Source organism: Micrasema longulum, unplaced genomic scaffold (genome assembly GCF_059751315.1).
Source record: "Micrasema longulum isolate JH-2025_06_02 unplaced genomic scaffold, ASM5975131v1 h1tg001516l, whole genome shotgun sequence".
In the NCBI taxonomy this organism is placed as follows: domain Eukaryota; kingdom Metazoa; phylum Arthropoda; class Insecta; order Trichoptera; family Brachycentridae; genus Micrasema; species Micrasema longulum.
Window position 1 is genome coordinate 2,684 of NW_028278699.1, and position 21,501 is coordinate 24,184.

A 21,501-nucleotide genomic window follows, 5' to 3' on the forward strand; every position below is an offset into this window, starting at 1 on the left:
TCGCATAGTAGGCTAACGCACTGACCACTAAACTTTAAAGCCCGACAGAAGAAATATATAATTTCATCTCTTGCATTACAAATTCGGGGGTTAAGGATCACAAGCTACAAAACTTCAAATAGAATATCAGGTTTATTTTATTATAATGAATTAATAAGGGTCTATGAAATACTTTCGAGTAAAAAAAAATATTTTTTTTAAATCAAAAAAATATTTTTAAAATACCGTCGAGTTTATGACGATATTTCTTCATTGCGAATAAGGTTATTTCAGTAATGCCATAATCATATTTTCTGAGTTTCATAGGATATTTGTTTTTATCACCGAACTATATTTTACATAGTTACGTTACATGCCTGTGATCCTAAACCTCGAAATATGATTATGGCATCACGGAAACTAAGTTTAACTCACAATAAGTATTTTTGTAGCTACGCCCCCGTGATCCTAACCCCCAAAATTGATACTGAGTAAATGGACCTGAATATAAAGAATTCACAAAACTACAAATACAATCTACATTTGTGTAGGTAGTCAAAATAAATTTCAAATTAAACACATCGGAGTATTTAAATAAAATATTTTATTAAAGATTACAATAGATTGTTTGCACAAAAACAAAGAAATGATATACGTACTTTACAAAAAATCTCTAAAACATTGATTTACAATTTTAAATCACAAAAAAATGTTCGTTCACGTGATCGAAGTGTTAAATGTTTTGTCTTTGACACCGTCCTCCCGCAGCCTTCGTAACAAATAGCTTTACGAGTAAATATAAGATGTGTGTATACACTAACGAGCACCGACACTTTTCTAGTAAATAAAAAGATTATAAATTTAAATATATTTTTTACACAATTTTTCAAAGTCTTACATGAATGACACCTCGGTGCAAGAGAAAAATGTTCAATTCAATGAAGCTTATAAACAAGAAACTGATTAAATTTCGGCTCAAATATGTATTATGTTTTTCAATATGCAAATTAGGTGAAATTTTGTAAGCGGATACTAAAATTTCAAACATCTTCTAATGCCGATACAATTTTTTGCTCAATTTCTCCGCATGCACACAAACATAATGTAAAATCAGAAAACAGCTGCCATGGCACTTTTGTAATGCGATGGATTCTGATGAAATTTTACAAAAAATACTATCGCCCCGCCATTTATTTGTTACTTTCATAAAAAGATCGATCATCTAATTATATTGTAGATATACGCAGTGCAATGCACTAAACCTACGATATGAGATGTTCGTAATGGGGTATTTTCACAGATCGGGATGACATTGAAAATATAATTAATATTTAGAGTTGATTTTTACAATTCTAATGATATAGCACAAAAAGATGCAAAAAAAAAAACAAGTTTTTATTTGAAATTTTCAGGTTTGAAACCGAGCACATACCAAACGTTTCGCAGTCGGCGTCACGTCATTTACACGTCGAGCCCGGCGAGTGCACTTCCAATATACATTACGTACAAGTATGGCGCGGTAACGTAACATCTTGTTCGCAGATAATTAAAAATATGCATATTTTTAACCTTTGTAGAAAATTTATTCGATGTCACAGGGAAAAAATAATTATACTATTACGGTGCCAATTTTTTGTTTATTTCAAAATAATAAAAAAAAGTGTAAAAACACCCTTTTGTCACTGCGGAAATTTCAGCGGCGAGTGCAATATAATAACACGCATAAGGTTATGGGTTCGATTTCCGACAGATTATTTTAAACTAAATTATTTCGCAGCTCTCCCGAGCGTAAAACTGGTCATTTTATGTTTAGATTACGAATTATCAAGGTGCACTGCAATCTGTGTAAAATTAGAGCGACCTATGGTCAAATATTTCACGATTGCGATGTAGGTAAATAATTTGAAAAAGCGAACATAATGCTGAACTAAATTACTTATTAATATAAAAACTGACTTAATACCTAACTAGAAGTATTTACATTGACTGGACAATCTTTGGAAAATACATCTCGGCTATTTCGGGATCACGTAACACGAGGGATTCACCGTACGCAGTGTAGTCGCAAACTAAACACGCGAGTTAACCGAACTAAATAAGACCGGAAGATCGAGATGTGCAGTAACCGACAACACTGCAAGAAATGAGTCATTCAAAACATAACATGTTTCCATAAAATTACTAAATATCAATAAAATCATTAAATAAAGTAATTTCCAAAGTTGCACGAGTCCGCTATCACATAATCACTAGAACAACTTCCGCAATACTTCGCACATCCGGACACACAACAAAGTCCACATCGACCGACCATGACCGACATATGACCGAGAGACTAATATTTCTAGTAATAATAATAAATATAGACTTATACTGGAATTTAGCCCCCGTAGAATTTCATCTAAAGAGACTAATCATCGCATCGAGGAAACAAGGTTCTATCTAACAAAATATGTTGTTTTTTCATTAAAACTTTTATTATATTTATATTTAAATATCGGTTCTACCTGCATCAAAATTTTAAGGAAAAACAAAATCAATCTTTAATTATTATGAAGTTTATTAAGACAGTATTCATAAAAAATATTAGATAAAAAAATGTCTTCATTTCAACCTTGTTTCCCCAACGCGGCGCAGTATCACAACCGACATGAAGGAATCATTGGAGATCGTGGAAATCTAAGCATTTACAGAGCTTATGAACTATCATTGACTGGTTTAAACTATCACTTTACACACTGTGTTACATTTACCATTCTGTCCAATGTTTGTGATTTCCACATCTACGTGATTTTCAGAAGTCGTATCTCTCATCAAAGCGGGTGTGCATTCGCATCATTCGTAGCTTCCTCGAAGATGACATCTGCGACCTTATTCTGTAACTAATTCGTTTTGTTGATTCATTCGTATCGTATGAGAGGGAACGAGAGAAAAATATGATTTTGATTGCGTTAGAGTGAAATGGATATTTGACTAATGAACGAACTTACAAAAAGAAATCTTAATAGAATAAGAAACCTGTTGAGTTTTTGGTAATTTTTTTTTTATGAATGGTGAATGTTTGAAATGGCTCTGAGCCCAAGCTTTAAATAATTAAAATAATATAGTTTAAGTTAGCAAGAAGGATACCCTATGCACCACGATTAAAATAATAAACAGGGGCAATGATCACTCGTTTCCCCGCTTCGAGTAGAGCTCGAACTGGAGTCGAGTATCCACTACCATACTTTGACCTGACATTGAGTATCCGCAATTATTATCTACTGCAGTGTGTCAAGTGAACCGATGACAGGTTATTATAAGCCCTGTAAATGGCTAGATTTCCACATTTCCCAGGTCAGATATATTTAATGTTTCACAAATTCTCTTTAGTTATTATGTAAAGTATACAATTTACATATCTTTTATCATAATAAACACAATGCTATTAAGAAATGAGGTACTATCCGGCAACAAACTCATCTGTAGAATCAAAGAGGGCGCCACAGTCAATAATAGAGTACTCCTGATACTTACATTTTATAATAACACCTACAGATGGAAGGATCTGTGCCTTCCCAAACTGGTAGTGCTTTGAAATAAACTCTAGTGGTCTAAAAACAAAGTGTTTTATTAATTGTATATTTGATGCTGATTCGATCAATAAGAAAATATGTATATTTACCTCAGAGTAATAATGCGTAACCTAGAGAGAAGGCTTATCACTATGTTTCATAGAACGCAAGCAATGTTGGTTTGTTGGTTAGCAACCAATTGGTGGCCATTTTATTCTATGTGTCAACATAAACATAACAGTTTGATCGGATGCTTTTGTAGCTGTGCTTGGCTTTGCTTGTAAATAACTTGGATATCTACGTTATAATAAATAAAAATCGACTATGGTAAATTGCAGTATGTTTGGTTGCAGCAGAAGGAGTGTCAAAGATGTTAAAGGAGACAGTTTTCACAGGTAATTGATTTTGAATATTTTCCCATGATTTACATTGATTTTTGGCATTTATTGTCCTGACACGTGTATTATGTTGCTTAAAAACTTTGCTTATATCAACATATTTACTTCACATACTATTTTTTCTCAATTAAGGAGATAAATTTGTGAATTAAAGTATGTTTACTGTTGATAATGGCAGTTGATTATGGGCAATATGTCAGGGCCGCACTAGGCATCCATATAAAGTTTGAGTTTTTATCGAGCAGAGTTTTTTGATCGCATCTAAAAGCATCGATTGCCGGTCCTCCAATTATTGCTATGAAAAAATGCGATGATCCGTCAGTCTATGTATGGCGACGTCGCATCGTTATTCTGTTCGCAAACCCGCAATCCTACTACAACACCAAAACGAAAAGCAAACCAAACTACCCGTAAATAAAGCAAGTCAAATATAGAAATTTAAATAATTCATTTCAAATTGATTCTTTTTGACATCACACCTCACAGCCTACTCATTTTCAAATAATGATGCTCATTGTTGACATGTATTTTTTAAATTATATATATTTTATTTTTTTAATACGTCAATCGGTCGCTCCGTTGAGACGTGAAGGAAACACAAACAGACAAACAAACACACATTCGCATTTATAATATTAGTATGGATTAAATTTTTTCCGTACATTTTTCATTCCCTCAGTTTTACACTTTTTTATTGCTCCCTTGAAAAACGTAAAAGGGAGATTTTAATGTATTCCATCATCATCGTCGTTCCCTTTACGCACCTAATGGTGCATAGGGCACTGCATTGGTACACCGATCGCAGCGTATCTTGATCATTTTTGTTGCGTGAAGGTAAGATGATCAGTCTTACGCTTCAGGTACCAGTCCAGGGACTATGAAATATTCTAGTGTGAAAACACTCTTTTAAATAAATATTTCATATCAACCATGTCGGGAATCCAACCTGAGACCTCTTGCATGGTAGGCAAACGCGATTCAATGTATTATATCCATTGAATCTTTATTTAACTTTTGCATATTCATTTTTCATACATTGCCAGGCTTGTTGTCAAATGGCAATTTCTCCCAACCAACCTAATAGTATCTAGTTTTATACTAATAGTATAAAAAGTGTTATTTATATCATTTTATTATCAAAACGTACGCAAGAATTAAAATAAAAAATGTAGACAAAAAGAACTAGCAAAATGCAGTTGAGGAGCTGCCTGCCTTCTACTCGTTAACTTTTCATTAGTAATGTTATTCTACCTGATATTAAATTAAAAAACTAACAAAATCTGGCAGAGTTGAGGAATTTAAAATGACATTATCAATTCAACAAACAAGTTTATTGTGCAGTATCTCATCTGCCGATTTAATCCGACAGAGATTCTCATTACATGATTATTGTGGCGACAGCTAGAAGAAATCATAATTAGAATAATCTGCCCGGGGTGGTATTCTGAATTTTTTCTATCCCGGGAGAGTGGTTGATTTCGGGATTTTTATTTTTAAAGAGATCCATAGAGCCAGTGGCGTGTCATTACTGTAAGCGATATTCGAACGTCATTCGAAAGACAATTATTTGGTCTACAAATACTTTGACAGGCGCCGTGGCGCAGTCGGTTAGACAGCCAACTGTGAAACTGGCGTCGCGGGTTCGATTCCCGCCAGTTGCAAGAAAAAAAATCCAAATAAGATTTTTCTCAATTGGTCTGGGTGTTGTGGTGTATTTTTCGTTACCACCTTCCATATCCCCTCTTTCCCGCCTGCTGACAAGCCTCAAAATAGAGGCTTAGCGGGTTATTCTTTTTAAAAAAAAGTTTGCTTTTACGTTACACGTTATCATTTTAAGCCTTTAAAATTGGAATTTTAAGTAGATGAAAGTGAGCATTTTCGACACCTACATCTGTTTCCATTGAATTGAGGAAATAAAGGAGAAAACAATGAAGAAGCAAGACTTAAAATATATATAAATCCACACGGTCCATGAAGAAGTATAAAAAATGAAAAATACATTTTTCAGGCGTTGCCTAGTATGTAGGTGAAATAATTCAATGAGATGAATCTCACCCGCATAAATAAAGGTTTCAGCTCTTAACATCACAAACATCAACAGATGAAAGAATTGAAGGAATATAGATGTTCAAATATGGGCGGAATGGTGAATGTTACACAGTGTGTCAAGTGGCCACTTAAACCAGCCAATGATGGGTCATAAACCCTGTAGATGCCTAGACTTCTATATTACCTTCCCTAAAATGTTCTCCATCTCTGTTGTAATATGTTAAACAAGAAGAACACATATAATAGAAAATTTTCTTTCAAATAACTGTAACCTTTACCATTTTGTTGTAGTCTCGGCGCTCATATATAAATTTGAAAAAAACGGACACAACATATTGTCGCTTTAGTTCGTTTTTGTCCAACAGACCATTTTTAATCAAATTGAGTTAAGTGTATAGGAGTTCTGAGAAAGCCTTCATTTATAAAATTATTATTTTTTTTAATTTAAGGGGTTTTTTAATGAATTTCGTCTTAAGTTGTGGTCATTATTAATGCCTATTTTGTAAAAAAACTTTAAAGCTCTATCTGCAGATTTGTGTTTTGGTCTGATGGACAAAAACGAACTGAGGCAACATTATGTAACACCCAATAATATATACTTTAACATACAATCACAGGAAAAATTAAACACAAACGTCTACTTTATATTTTTAAAATAAACTCCTTTCTTGAAATGACAAAAACGAGCTCGTTACAGTTTTCCCTGCCCCCACATTAGTTTCCTACAGTTTATAAGACAAGGACCCACATTTTGTTAGGTTTTCATGTTCAACGTTATCGAACTCATTCAGGAGAAAGAAATGGGATTAATATCTCAATAATCGAAAGGATGCGATGAGTCTGTTTTAGCCGTATACCCCTCAAAACAATAATAAAAACAAAACGATATTTATCAATAAAATTTTACCAATAAAGAAGTTTCGGTTAGAATTTAAAGTTTAATTATCTTTTCGTCAAGTATCCGTCAGCAACGTCATTAAAAATCATAAAATTGTCACAGTACAAATTCTAAACCAGAAAATCTCCCGGACATATTTATACAAACCGATCACGCTGAATTTATAAAATCCTCGACCGATTCACCATTAATTGACGGAAATAGATTCGAGCCACGTAAGGTGCCCTTCGTAAATATTCAAACATATCCAGTGCGATGGATTGTCTGCGGTTATTATTACACAACGAAGTCTCCGCGCTGGGTTTTGTCATCGCTAGTTTGGTTCGGCAGCGCGGCGACGCCGATCATGACCGGCGAGGCGGGGTCGAGGGGGGCCCGGCCGGGGGAGGGTTGCTGCTCCGGGGGCGGCCAGGATTCGGAGGAATCCTCGTTCAGCAGGGGCTGCTGGTCGTCGGCTCTGGTATTGGACCTGAAATAAAGATAAATTTGTATATTACGGAGTACCATAATTTGTCACAAAGGCAAAACCATGAACCTGCAATGTATCGAATAGCGTAATCCGTGAGGTGAAAAAATGGGCGAAGGTGTATAGCGTGGGTATACTGGCAAAAAACATTAACTCAAAATTATGTGGATTCGACTTAATGATGCTATTTAACACTCTAAAAACTGGCAAAATACACTAAGTCATATTAAATTTCATATATCTGTAGTTTTAAAAACAAATTTTAGGTAAAGTCGTATACCCGGTATTTTATTCAGGCTAAAAGCTTTAAAATAACTTAATATAAAATTAAGAAATGGAAAAATTAAAAACATTTCCTTAATGAGCACTTTACATCATACTATATTTAAATGAGATATAAAAGAGTAAAATTGGAACAAAATTTAAATGCTTGATTTCTCAAAACGGGGATTTGAGAGTTAAAGCTTTTTGCCAGGATACCCACGATATTTAAAATTCTGTGATGTCCCGCCGGTAAAACAACTTTGTAACTTCAAATTAATTGTAGTTGTAATTAATTACTTTGTTGATCCCAAATCTGAAAAATATAAGGATTCTGTGGTCGTTCCCAGAATTACAAATTTCTTCGAAGAATGAACATTAAATAGGTACGTAGGTTTCTTTCGAGTATTGTGATTACAACCCTGAAATTATGCGGAGCATTAGCTTTTATGTTCCGGATAATTACCAATTACCGTAGACAGCTTTAACAACTTTATGTTGAACAATATATATTACTTCGGACATTGATATTTTTCACGTCTCTGAGAGTGTTTTTTGTTATAAGACGTTCCCTTACTTTTTACCATATTATTCTCAAGATATTATAGATTTCTTTATTTATTTGCGGACTTATTTAGTCCATTTAACAATGGTAAACACACTTGAAATAAAATACAAATAAAGGAAATTAAAGCAAGAATAAAAAAATGTATACCTACGTGTTATTTTTATATATAAGAAGTTTTCATCACTTTTTAAAAACCGCCACTGTGCATGATCACTATTTATGGGAAGATCAACAAAATCAGTAGCCAAATGACTATTTCTTTTAAGATCGATGTGCACATTCAACATAAAATGAATGGTCTTTTCGCTACCTGTTAAACCACGCACAATGAACTTAAAAGAAATACAGTAAAACCTCGTTTTTACGCTCCTCGATTAAACATTTTCCCACTTTTAACGCCAAAATGTTTAGGTCCCATTTTTTTCCATTCATTTTCATTCAAATATCCCCCCAACTGACGTTTTTTACGTTTTTCATAGCCCCGGTTCTGCGTTGAAAAATTTTCAAAACTCGTTTGATCTGTCAAGAAGCCGAGCCGCGCGCTGCTGCATTTGCCCGAAATGATAAATGAAATCAAGGTAAATGAAATCAAGGTTAATAAAAAAATGTGTAAATTGTTGTCTCAAACTAAATTCAAAGTAGGTTCAGTGTAATCAACCATTTTGTTGAAGTGTCTAATTTTGACATTTTACTAAATTGTGACACGCAGTTGACTCACGAAGAATAAAGTCTTTACATAAATAAATTACGATGCAGAAAATTGAAAAAATTGCTAATAGAATTATTATTTGAAGTAATAAACATAATTTGGAAAGAAGATTGTTTAAACAGTTGTCATAAAAGTGTGAAACAGTTTGCCGCTATGTAAATGACAGTTGAAATTCTGTGTGCCATACTAAAAAAAGTAATACCAAGTAAATAAATTTCCCAATATTTAGGGAAAAAATCATTGTATGCATTTATGCAAATTAAAATTTTTATTTTCGCGTTGTTAAAGTTAAGTACCCACATAAAATTATTTAAGCATGTTTTTTTTAATTCAATAAAAAAAAACACATTGTGGTATTGATTGAAAAAATACAAAATATTTTTAATGAAATCCTAGGCAAATCTGAATCCCCAATTATGACAGTTCTTTCAATTTTTCTGAAGTATATTTAGTATAGTCTAGTACAATAATTATATTTTTATGTCATTTCATTCTATCCATACATGTTTAATTTCCTCGCTTTAGAGTTTTCCTCGGTTAAACACTTTTTTTTGTTGCTCCCTTGAAAAACGCAAAACAGGGGTTTTACTGTAGTATTTTTGCTGCTGGTTTAGTTGATCTTCCCAAAAACGGTGATCATGCACATGCATTAAACCACCTCATGTATGAATCGAGACACTTTATTTGGTAATGTACAACACTTTATTTTGTAATGCACATATATATGAATAAAAAAATTGAAATTGAATTGCCATAAAGTTAAGAAATAAATTGAAATACGACGAATCAAACTGAAAAACATTTTAGAAAATCAAAATAATATTTTATAGGAGTTCCGCGATTTGTGGTGGGCGTATTTTTATATTATATTGTATTATTTACTCCACGGGAGACGGGATAAACAACTATTTTTATTGCGAGATAAAACCTCACAATACTTCAAATCCCCCAGTACCCCCGGTTAATTTTTACTCTTTTTGACAAACTGTAAACTCAGCGGTGCAAGAGTCAAGTGGGGAGAACTAACCTCGGTCCGCGCAGGTTCAGAACGCCGGACAGGAAGGGCACGACGCGGGACACGTCCGAGCTGGGCCAGCTGCCCACGCGGGAAGGTCTGCAATCAGAGTACAACACCATATATCACCAGCACTGACAGCGCGGACCCAATCACTCGAGGCCTTGCATTTAACAGACAAAACTCTCGAGCGTGTAGACATGAAGTATAAATCTAATACAAACATTTGGACACAGTCAGAATATTGGAGATTCAGCAAATGGTCCATCGTTTCCCTATTCCCACCCAGTGGTCTATAGGGCACTGCATTGGTATTCCAATTGCAGCCGTATCTGGATCATTTTGGTTACATGGAAGGTAAGGTGATCATTCTTATGGTTTAGGTGCCAGTCCAAGAAAAAATAAATATTGTAGTGAAGAAACATCTTTAAAACCAATATTTTACATTCAGCCTGCCAAGAATTGAGCCGAAGACCTCAAGCATGGTAAGCAAACGCGCTAACCGCTACACCACGAGGAGGACATATCTTCACTCGATTTCTCTTTTCAAGATTTTCACCCGAGAGTAGCCATCGAGTCAAAATCGTCTTTTGTTTGGGTTTTGTGTTTTGCTTCTATTTCATGCACAGAATTGTATTCTTCATCCCCCCGGACACAGAACTGGTCCAAGAAGTATTATTTTCAGGTAAAAACTGACGAATTATTTTCAGGTACATGAAATAATTTGGACAGATCTCACCCCCGAAATTGAAGCTTTCAGCTCTTTTATGTCACTAAAAAATGAAAAAAAAACGGAAGAATCGAAGAAATATTGATGTTAAAACATAGGCAGAATGGTGAATATTACACAGTGTGAAAAGTTACTTAAAGCAGCTCATGAAATGTCATAATCCCCGAGATAATTATTAGCCCTGTGCCCCCTCGGCCTAAATTCTAAGGTCGGCTCGGCTTACCCCCTCAGATATAAGACACATTTTCTGTTTTCGGCTTTGGTGTCGTAATAGAATGAAATTTACTACCAAAAAATTACAGCAATGCTAAAAATTACAAAATAGATGTGGGTTTCAGAAAAAGTGAACTAACTGGTCGGCTTCCTGGTGTAGTGGTCAGTGCATTTGCCTACCATGCGAGAAGTCTCGGGTTCGATTCCCGACATGGTTGGCATGAAATATTTATTTAAAATGGTGTTTTACACTAGAATATTTCATAGTCCCTGGACTGGTACCTGAAGCGTAAGACTGATCATCTTACCTTTGCGTAACAAAAATGATCAAGATACACTGTGATCGGTGTACCAATACAGTGCCCTATGCACCGTTAGATGAGTTAAGGGAATGATGATGATGATGAACTGGTTTTTGAAAGGTAAAATAAACTCATTGCTTACATGTATTACATTTCTGTAATCATTAAAATCAGAAAAATCTCTTTTACCTGGTTATTTATGTATAAAACATCCATGTTATTCAAAAATATCAAAACAGTTGAGTAAAAAAAACAGGCATAAAGCTCGGAAAGTTTAAACTTTGAATACGAACATTTTACCATTTTGTTAGCTGGTTCATATCCCCTCTAATAGGGTATTTTCGCAAGTTAAGAATAACGTCAAAAATACAATATAATTTAAAGCGAATTTTTGCAGTTCTAATGATATAACGATCGATGAATTCAAAACATGCTTTCATTTATAATTTTCGGGTTGGTTTAAAAATGCACATTTACAAAACGGCTCCCAGTTGGCATCACGTCAATTTAACGTCACGCGTTACGACTGCTGACTGCGCTTCTAAGAAACATTGCGTAAAAGTTTGACGCTAAATCGTCATTCATGCCATTTTTCCCACAATGCGGGTAATTCAAAATATGCATATTTTAAACCCTGATAGAAAATTTATCCGAAGTTGCACAAAAAATATATTAATAGCAATGCCATCGAATTTTTTGCTTCATTAAAAATAACAATAATAAAAAAAACTTAAATTATTGGTTCAAGATATTGAACTTGTTGAAATTGTTAAAAATTAAAATAAATTTTATTTTCGTTTCAATTTCAAAGCAGCAACTTGCATGAGGCCAGAAGTTATTTTAAATGTTTTTTTTTTTTATATGTTAGTTGCATTATTCTTTTTTATCTTGCTTGTAATGTACAAGGATAGATATTTTAAATGTTGTGGGGATTTAACTTAAAATAAAAATATAGTAGCCGGGTATTTCAAATGCAGCGCTGACCTGGGTGTGCTGGCCCCCGAGGACTGGTCGCGGTCCTCACCGGTGTATGCAGAGGGGGCGTTCTGCGCGCGGACAAACGGGTTCACGCTCTGCGGGCTAAACGTCCCTCCCTGGAACATAAGACCGAGTTCATATTACTCACATTCAATCGGAAGAGATAAACAAATGCTTCAAGTGAGTACGTAAAACATGGCATGTTATGTATTTATACAGACAGTTGTACAAAAAAAAAAATTAACAACTAGTAATTCTTTAACTCTCAAAATTACGTCCCCGCAATTTGAGTTCTTCTGCTGGGAAATGGGAGCTGGAAAATAAAATGGCACCTGGAAAATTGCCTGCTTCCGTACCAGAAAATCTACAACAAACTTTTAAAGAATGCGAGCGATCCAAAATTGCAGACTTTTAAAGATGGCAGAAAATACAAATGATAAATAATATTCAGATGGTAAGAGTATAAGTTTAGCTGAATCGAGCAACGATGAGAAAGAAAATTACTAAATCAAGATTATTTAACAAACTGAAAACAATATTTTTATTAAATTTTTAATAAAACTCGTTGATCAATAGTCAAACAACCTTTCAATATAGCCCATTATACGATGTTCCATCGTAATGATCACCCTATACCTATTAAACTCACGCCCCTCCCTTAATCTCCTCCCTCTTTTTTTAAACTATTTCTTCGACAACTTAAAACATTTTCATTAACTGTAATTAGTGCGAAGGGATGCCTGCTAAAAGCGTGTGGTTTCAAATCGGCATGTTGGTTTTATATTTTTATGCAACAACTATGATGAATGTGTATAGTGGGTTTTGCATGTTAGTTTAATTGGTGTCCTGGCGAAGAGGCCGGTACGTCTCGAAACCGGTAGACAGAAAAGTCGGTAAGTGGGTTTATATAAATATTTAATAACATTTAGTAAAAAAAACTGTTGAAATTTTTCCAAACCTCCATTTTTGTACTGGCTCTGAGTCTCACATAACACGACATTTCATAGAAACCTATCTACTATGTTTTAGGAAGGTTATCTAAATAACGTTAGACAGCCAGTGTTGTAGCCATGGTAACGAGAACAAACAGAATAGAAATATGAACTAAGGAAATATGTACATCTCTTTCTATCACAAATGTTTGCAAGTGTGTAGCAATTTGCTATCTCTTTATATAAAATCTTTGATGGCAATGCAAAATTTGCGAAATATGACACGCAGTCAGTAAAAGAATAATGTGTCTTTTTTTATACGTCAGTGGTGGTCGTATACACTTGGATTCTTTAGACACAACCCGTGCAATGAGGGAAGCTGAGCCCCACACCACGCCGCCAGCAAACACCTTCCTCTTGCGTATACACGGGCGAAGGCTCACCTGCGTCCTGTTGCCGACGGCGGAGCCCACGAGGGGGGCGCGGTCTCCCTCCGAGTCGCTGCCCGAGCTGGAGTCCCGCCTCCTGTCCGGCCTCCTCTCGCCGCTGGCGAACACCTTCCTCTTACAAACCGGACACACGCGCCGGTTCTTGGTCAGCCACGGGTCGATGCACTTGCAGTGGTATGCTGAAATATAAATACTCCTCATTGTAACTAATTTAAACGATTCTTAAAATATAAAACAAACATGTAAAACAACTCTGATTAATTTGAAATGTAAATTCCAAATGTTTATTTGTTTGAAAATGTTTATTTATTAGAAAAATATACATTAGTTCATTTCACTTGTCCTCAGTTATCTTTCTGGACTAGTATCTGTCGTAAGGTATATTATAGATTTAGTTCAGTATACATTCTATTTAACACATTTTATTTAAATATGTATTTAATTAGTGTTTACATGTAATTGATGAAAAATAAGTAGTCTATTTTTTATTGTTTGTAAACCAAATAAAAAAATCAATTCACCTTGACAATAAATAAACTCATTGTATTTTATTTTTAAATTAAGTTGATTTACCTATGCCGGCTGGAACGAGAAGGAATTTATTTTTATCTATTGCTATATTTTATCTTTAAATTAAACACATCTAATATAAAAAGCGCTGCTGAGAATCAGTCTATACGACTTGTTTAGCAGTGCCGATGTACTAAATATATAGTATATAAATATTATTGTTTGGCTTTATAAATATGTTTACATTGTACTTTTTGAAATTGTCTTTTTTATAAATGTATATCTCATAAGTCAACATAGATTGTAAGTATAAGATTGTAAGTATAAGATTGTATAAGTATATTTTTCTGTAAAATAGTGTTTTAAATTAATTAAATAAATAATATTGACTGTGTTCAGGACAAAGGTTTAAACCACTATTCTGGAAAAAACAGTTCCATTATTTAAAATGTGTTTTAAACCAATGAGGAAGTTCATTGATTTTCTAATTTTTATGTTTTATGTATTATCAGCGCTATGATTTATTAAGTTTTACATTTTTCAAATTACGCCGCGTGTGACATCTCAAGTTCTCTTCCGCTTCTTCTCAGTCAGTTCTGATTTTTTTTTTAAAAAAAGGAATAACCCGCTAAGCCTCTATTTTGAGGCTAGTCAGCAGGTGGGAAAGAGGGTATATGGAAGGAGGTAACGAAAAATACACTACAACACCCAGACCAATTGAGAAAAAAATCTTTCAGTTTCACAGTTTGCCGTCTAACCAACTGCGCCACGGTGCCTGTCTTTATTTATTGATTTTTTAACTTACCATAAACCGGAAATCTTTCACAACTCTCTTATCATTGGTTGATTCGAAAGAACTAGTGATGTCGTTTTTATTAAAACCTTTTTTGTTATTTTTTTCGTACATTTTCAAGAAATTTTGCAGTACAATTTAACGCTCTAATTTTTACCGCACGCAAGAAATAATTTTTTATATCGAATTTCCCGTAGGGCTGAACTTTCTCATTGCGTAGGTCTATTACACATTCCAGCAAAAGGATTTAAGCAGCAAACAACAGAATGCGTATAAAGCCTACGCAGTTGGTTTAAAACACATCTAAAATAATAATAATTCAAAACTTACATTTCACAAAAACGCTAAGATGGTAATAAATAAGATTGCAAAAAAATATCAATTTTGGGAAGGATCAGAAGATTTATTGATAAGGACTCCTGCAAAACTATTTACAAAGCAATTATTGAACCACACGTTAACTACTGTAGTAGCATTTTATTTTTATCAAACAAAGAAAACATAGATAAACTAACTGTATTACAAAATAAAGCCTTTAGAATCATTTTGAAAAAAAACAGATATACGAGGGTAAAGTCGATGGTAAATGAAATGAAATTATTAACATATAAACAAAGAATATTTTACAATACAATGATATTTGTTCATAAAATTATAAACTCTAATAAAAAAACAGAATTAAGGAAAAAAATTGATCGGAACCAGCATGAACACGATCACAATACTAGAGAAAAGAACAAAATTAGACTTCCATTTAGGAAAAAGGCAAAGTCACAAAATTCAATTTTATTTAAAGCAATTAAAAAGTATTACGAAATGGAAAAAAATATTTATGAAGAAAAAACATATCAAAATTAAAAATAATGGTCAAGACATATGTGATAAACAATTTATAAATTAAATATATTTTCAATGTTATTATTAGAACACACATAACAATATGTATGATATGTGTGCCCTACTTTAAGATTTAAATAAAAAAAATAAAAATAATGAAACCGCTTTTTCCAGAATTGTGGTTTGAAGCCTTTGTCCTGAACATGATCAATATTAATATCAGTTTTAGGTTTAACACATTACATACTTAATAAAATATAAATTAATATTTAATCTCATTATTCTGCCAGTTCCTTATCTGACTCAATTAGATGTAAGGTGCAGTCTTTAGTTTGTAGCCACTCAGTAGCCAGGCTCTTTCAAGACCCGGCATGGAGGACGAGAACCAATTTAGGGAGACCCGTCGCAATAGATCTGCACGGGTCGCAACAACATACCGTGCGAGCAGGGCAGCACGCGCAGCTTGTCCCCCTCTACGTAGTCATCCAGGCAGATGGCGCAGATGTCGTACGGGTCCCCCTTGACGAACTTGGCAGTGGGGATCTTCTTCAAGACGGATTTGGGGAGGCGGTGTCGCCGCGCCCGCCGCCGATCTCGCACGCACTTCACTATCTGGCAATGTGCAATAACATACAAACATTATCAAATCATTTTTTTTTCAATAAACGGCATAAATTGTCATTAATATATATGTTAAAATAAACATGAAAATTCAAAAATTGCAAAACTATGGTTAATAAAAGTAAATATACAGTAAGTATAAGTTGATGAATGATATTATGTTTTGAGTTAATATTTATATTTTAAAATAATCAAATAAATAGTAAAGATATTTGAGGGTATTAGAAGAAACTTAGAAATCTCCGCCAAAAATGGAAAATAGGTTATGGATGCAAAAATAAATTATACATAAAAACCTATCTACCTAAATAATAGTGTAATTCAAAACCGTCTTTAAATCTTACAAAATCAGATTTCAATTATACTACGTGACACCGCGAACTTAGCATTCTCCATTGAATTGGTGGAGCATAGAATTAAGAATAGTCCAGAAACTGCATACGCACATCAAACAGAAGGCGACACAACTACTCATAAATGAGTAGGTTTACGTTTTGACCCATTAGTTTCTTTGTAGACGTCGCTCAGTGCGCAACTCCTAATTTGAATTCAACTATACAGTGTTGTGTCCTTTTAAAGTGTAGAAATACTGCTAGGATCTTAAAGAAACAGGATGCAATCACATTTCATGTGTAATTAGCAAATGAATGTGTATGTAACAAATTAATGCATTACTTAAAAATTGAATTATTTTTCCATCTGTCAGATTGTCGAAGAAACAAAATGAACATTTCTTTATTGTTGCCAGGCCAGGGTAGTAAATTTTTTTACCCTTCTTTGCTCATCTAATGAGAGAACTAATGAAAATTGGATCTCGGATTAAACAACTCTATCGTGGACATTTGACCGAAATTATCTTTAAAACATCAAATATTATTTAACATGATATAAAAATATCCATTTTATGTAAAATAAAATTTGTTTTATATTTTAAGTTTAAAGTTCATCATTGTATAAGTGTCAAGAATTGTATTAAAAAAATAAATTAACACGCCAGATACGAATAATTTTTCATGTGTTAATATAAATAACTCCTCTGACGTTACTACAAAGTTATGTCGTCACTTTTTCTGACAAATGTCATTCTAATCAAGCTATATTTTAAGGACTATAGTGTGCCCAGAACCAAATATATCCACCTTATCCTCATACTAATTACCATATCTGCAGAGCCGGGGGATAGGTGAGTACATGTGGTAGTTGGTTCTAGAACTGATTTATTTATGATAAAATATATCATTTTACTTTACATATTACATATTTTATCGGTACAAAATATTCCCAATCAAGTGCTGGTATGAGGGAATATAATATATTAAAACACTATTTAAAGTAGATAAAATAACATCACATATCACTCGTCACGTGGGCTGTAAGAACGGTTTATTTAAGGTGTTTTTTAAATATGTCAATGTTTTGTATAGGTTTTAAGTCTTCAGAAAGAGAATTGTAAAACTTCATCGCTGTATACACAAAACTGTTACTTTTTCCGTTAGTCCTCGGTTGTTCGTAAGTTGTGTGTTCAATTATTTGGCGCTCTTGTATTTCTCCAGTGTATATTTTAGTTCAAATTCAATTTAATATTTGCCTTTATTTTATTATTCTTCATCTCAAATATCATCTTTACCTTTTCTGTGTAAATTTTTTAATTTCAATTGAGCATTTTTGTTTTGGCTAATAGAGTCTTTATTTATTCAATAAAATATACACATTATTACGATATTAATACGTTTTAAAGAAAACGAAGTATTAAAACATATTTTGTCCCGTAAACTATTCAATAATAGTTCATCATCGGGTGCTCAGACATTAGTTTTAATTAATAATCAAATAAAAGAGTACAGACATAATACTCTACTTGTATAAAATAATGAACATATATTATTTTATTTTTGATGCTTTGAAAAAAAACTCAACAAAACCAGATAAGAATAGTTTAAGAAAATATTTTTTTAAAAGTACGAAAATAGAGTAAAATAATACAATTAAAATTAAAGAATAGCCAAATGGCTGGTAAATAAGTAAGTTCTTAAATTTATTTTAAATATAGGAAAAAATATAAACACACATATAAATAGTTTGTGCTCATAAATGTAATCAAAAGAAGATAAAAAATAAAACAAAGTAAATCGAAAATTTCAATTCATATCTGCAGAAAAAATAAAAATAATAAGAAAATCAAAAGTACCCTTTAAAATTAAGATCTAAAAAATGTAAATAAAATAAGAAAGAAATAAAAGAAAAGGTTAACCTAAAAAAATAACAAAAATGTATTCAATGAGAGATAAAAAATGTTATACATAAATAATAAATCAATACAGGAACGTTCTGTCTACTAACCACTTTCTTAATAAAAACATATTTTTATTTTTATTATGACATGTTTTCATGTCAAGTGGCAACAGATAAAATATTTTTGGAACAATAGAATCCAACAAACGTTGTGCATATTTATTTTTAAATTTTGGTACAACTAGGCCATCAACAGATGTAAATCTTGTTAGATAGCCGTGTTCTAATTTATTTTTATATATCGACCTGAACATCTTAAATGTTATATAAATCTGTAGTTCCAGTTTATTTATTAAAATTAAATGTTACTTTTAGCGCCTTATTCATTGTTCTTTAACTATGTCTTGCATTGTTTACTACACTGCGACCATATTAATAATCCATATACAAAGTGCGGAAGTATGTTCTGTTCCTCTCGTTACTCCAATAATTGAACCCAGTTTTTTAACTTGCAAAATAAAAAAGGAAATCTATGGCGGGTATGTCGACCATGTACATGGATACACACCGACTCCGGTAAATCTAGGCGGTCAATCGATAACAGGTCTGTAAGCGTTCACCTATAGGAAAGTTTCTAAAGTAGTCAGATGATGTTCTTCTGTGTCAATTCTTTATCTACCCGGCGTTTTGAACAGAACCGTTGCGTCCATCATCTAGGCGGACGTCATACCAAGTACGGACATCTACGGGTCTTAGTAATAATACAAATATGTAATATTAATAAAAATCATAATCAGGGTGATTGAACTTACCGTCTTAAAATATGTGCTATTTTTTTAAACAAATATCGGATTAAAAAGTCCCAGTTTCTCACTTAATTTGTGTGAACAGTTTGGGTATTAGTAAATTCTCGGCTTATTATCTACAGACTTTATCTAACTACACTGTTTACAAAGTCACTATATCAATATGAACCCAATTTCATTCATTTCCATATCAGACAAACTTTGTACAAATTCAATACAACTGATGAGAATATAGATTTACGATATACAACTATACAGAATACAACACTACTGTACTTTTAACTCTTCCTTCCGGTGATGCGTAGCCAATACGCATTATATCTAATAACTTGAATATCTCTATAAAGATAATAAATTCTGGGTATTCATACATTTACGTATCGCTTAAAATATTTGTTATTAAATAATTAATATTTATTAGGAATAGATAAAGCATTTTATCAGAAATTGCAGATTTAACACACGTGCGAACAGCAAAGTTGCCAGTACTTCTGTCGTACGCCAATTAGTAGCTCTCCGAATTTCATCAGAGGTGGTTTTTTCGTTCACGTTGTGAGCATGAGCTGATGATTTTTCCGTGTTTTTAGCAATTAGATTATAAAATTATTATTTTTTACTTCAAACATATATGATTAAAGCAATTGCTTATAAATATATATATATTTTTTTCATTTAAAATCTCTTATTTTTTGCATGTTTAATGAGTACACAGTACCATAACACGCGGATATTTTTGGCACAGTTAGGGGAGAGTTAAAAACAGACGATGTAGTAAATACCCAAAGTTTGTAGAAATTGTGTAAAGAGACATCTCAATTGTTTTGGCTTACAATTCTCTGGCAGAGCACACCAAACTTGCGAAGATAGGATCTATAATTATTATCAAAGACTGTACAAGGGGAAGATATTTGATCAATTCCTTTATGACACTTATTCGTGTGTTTTCTACATAGCAAGAAATAAGGCAAATGGTTCCACACTAATCACATATTGAATCGGTTATTCAGTTATTCTGAGTATTTCGACCGCCCGTGTGCTCTGTAACTGCAGGTCGTGTAATTTAGATTCTATCAGTAAACAATTATTTATTCTGTTTTGTAATTTGTTAATCTAAATGACTCCCTAGGAGGTAAAATCCAGTATTTTGTCAACAAACATTTGGACAGACTCAAAATATTGTAATAAAACCAACTGGACCTCGAGAATGGTAGGTATCAACCACTACACAGCGAGGCGGATTTATCTCCACTCGTTTTTCTTTTTCAGAATTTTCACCTAAGAGTGGCCATCGAGTGGAAAGCACTCATCCAGGATTCCGGTTATATCGCACACACAGAACTGTATACTTCATACACCTGCGGTCTGATTCTGAGTCCATGCTATCGCAAGTTAACGCTGAAATTAACACGGCCGTACTTTACTTCAAACGTCAATTCAAATCCGTAAAAATTATTGCGAACTTAAAATTAGGCCCCTGGACACAGACATATTTATTATTTAAGTAAATTAAAATTATTGGACTTTTTATTTACACCCTTATTGAAAGTCAATATATAAATTAATAAACAAAACAACACAAAGAGATAGTCAGGTCTCAATAAATAACTACACACTCCAAAAGTAATCAAATAAAGTAACACAAATAAAATAATATTGTCAGTTCCGTATACTGCTATCTTCCATGTACTCATTTAGTCCATAATAGGCCTTTTTTAGAAGTACGCTTTTTACAAAATTTTTGAATTTATTGTCCGTCATAGTTAGGACATTGTCGGGTATTCTATTGTAGAAGCGTACGTACAGTACGGTGCCCCACAAACGACGTGCTTACCTTACTTAGCTCTTATTTTGGGATTACCGATTTGTCTTTACTTCTAGTATTGTGATTATGTTTGTTGCAATTTTTTTGAAAGATAGATATATTTTTACGCAATTACATTATATTCTCATAAATATACCGACTATATCCCATCATAATGTTTATTTCTTTAAAAAGATTTCTTAAAGAATCGCAAAAATGTAAGTTGTAAATACCTCTCACTGCCCTCTTTTGCAAAACCAAAACTGCGGAAATATCGGCAGCCCGACCCCACAGTAAATTGCCATAAGACATAATAGTGTAAAAGTAGCTAAAATAGACTATTCTCGCTGTAGCTACATGCATTAAATACAAGACTTTCTAGGGATTTTTTTATTTAAAC

The 21,501-nt window shown here is 33.1% G+C and overlaps 1 protein-coding gene across 13 annotated transcripts in view; it reads right to left on the reverse strand.

Moving 5' to 3' along the window:
* Window positions 1-6,413: 6,413 nt before the first annotated feature.
* gzl (godzilla E3 ubiquitin protein ligase) overlaps window positions 6,414-21,501 on the reverse strand; it is a 39,594-nt gene continuing 24,506 nt past the window's right edge. For all 13 annotated transcript variants that reach the window (XM_088236159.1, XM_088236155.1, XM_088236147.1 and 10 more), the window contains exons 7-11: window positions 16,079-16,253; window positions 13,496-13,680; window positions 12,127-12,236; window positions 9,910-9,996; window positions 6,414-7,347 (exon numbers count right to left, since the gene is read on the reverse strand). In XM_088236159.1, coding sequence (XP_088092285.1) covers window positions 7,155-7,347; window positions 9,910-9,996; window positions 12,127-12,236; window positions 13,496-13,680; window positions 16,079-16,253 — 750 coding nt within the window. In that variant the 3' untranslated portion in view covers window positions 6,414-7,154. The remainder of the gene's footprint in view (window positions 7,348-9,909; window positions 9,997-12,126; window positions 12,237-13,495; window positions 13,681-16,078; window positions 16,254-21,501) is intronic.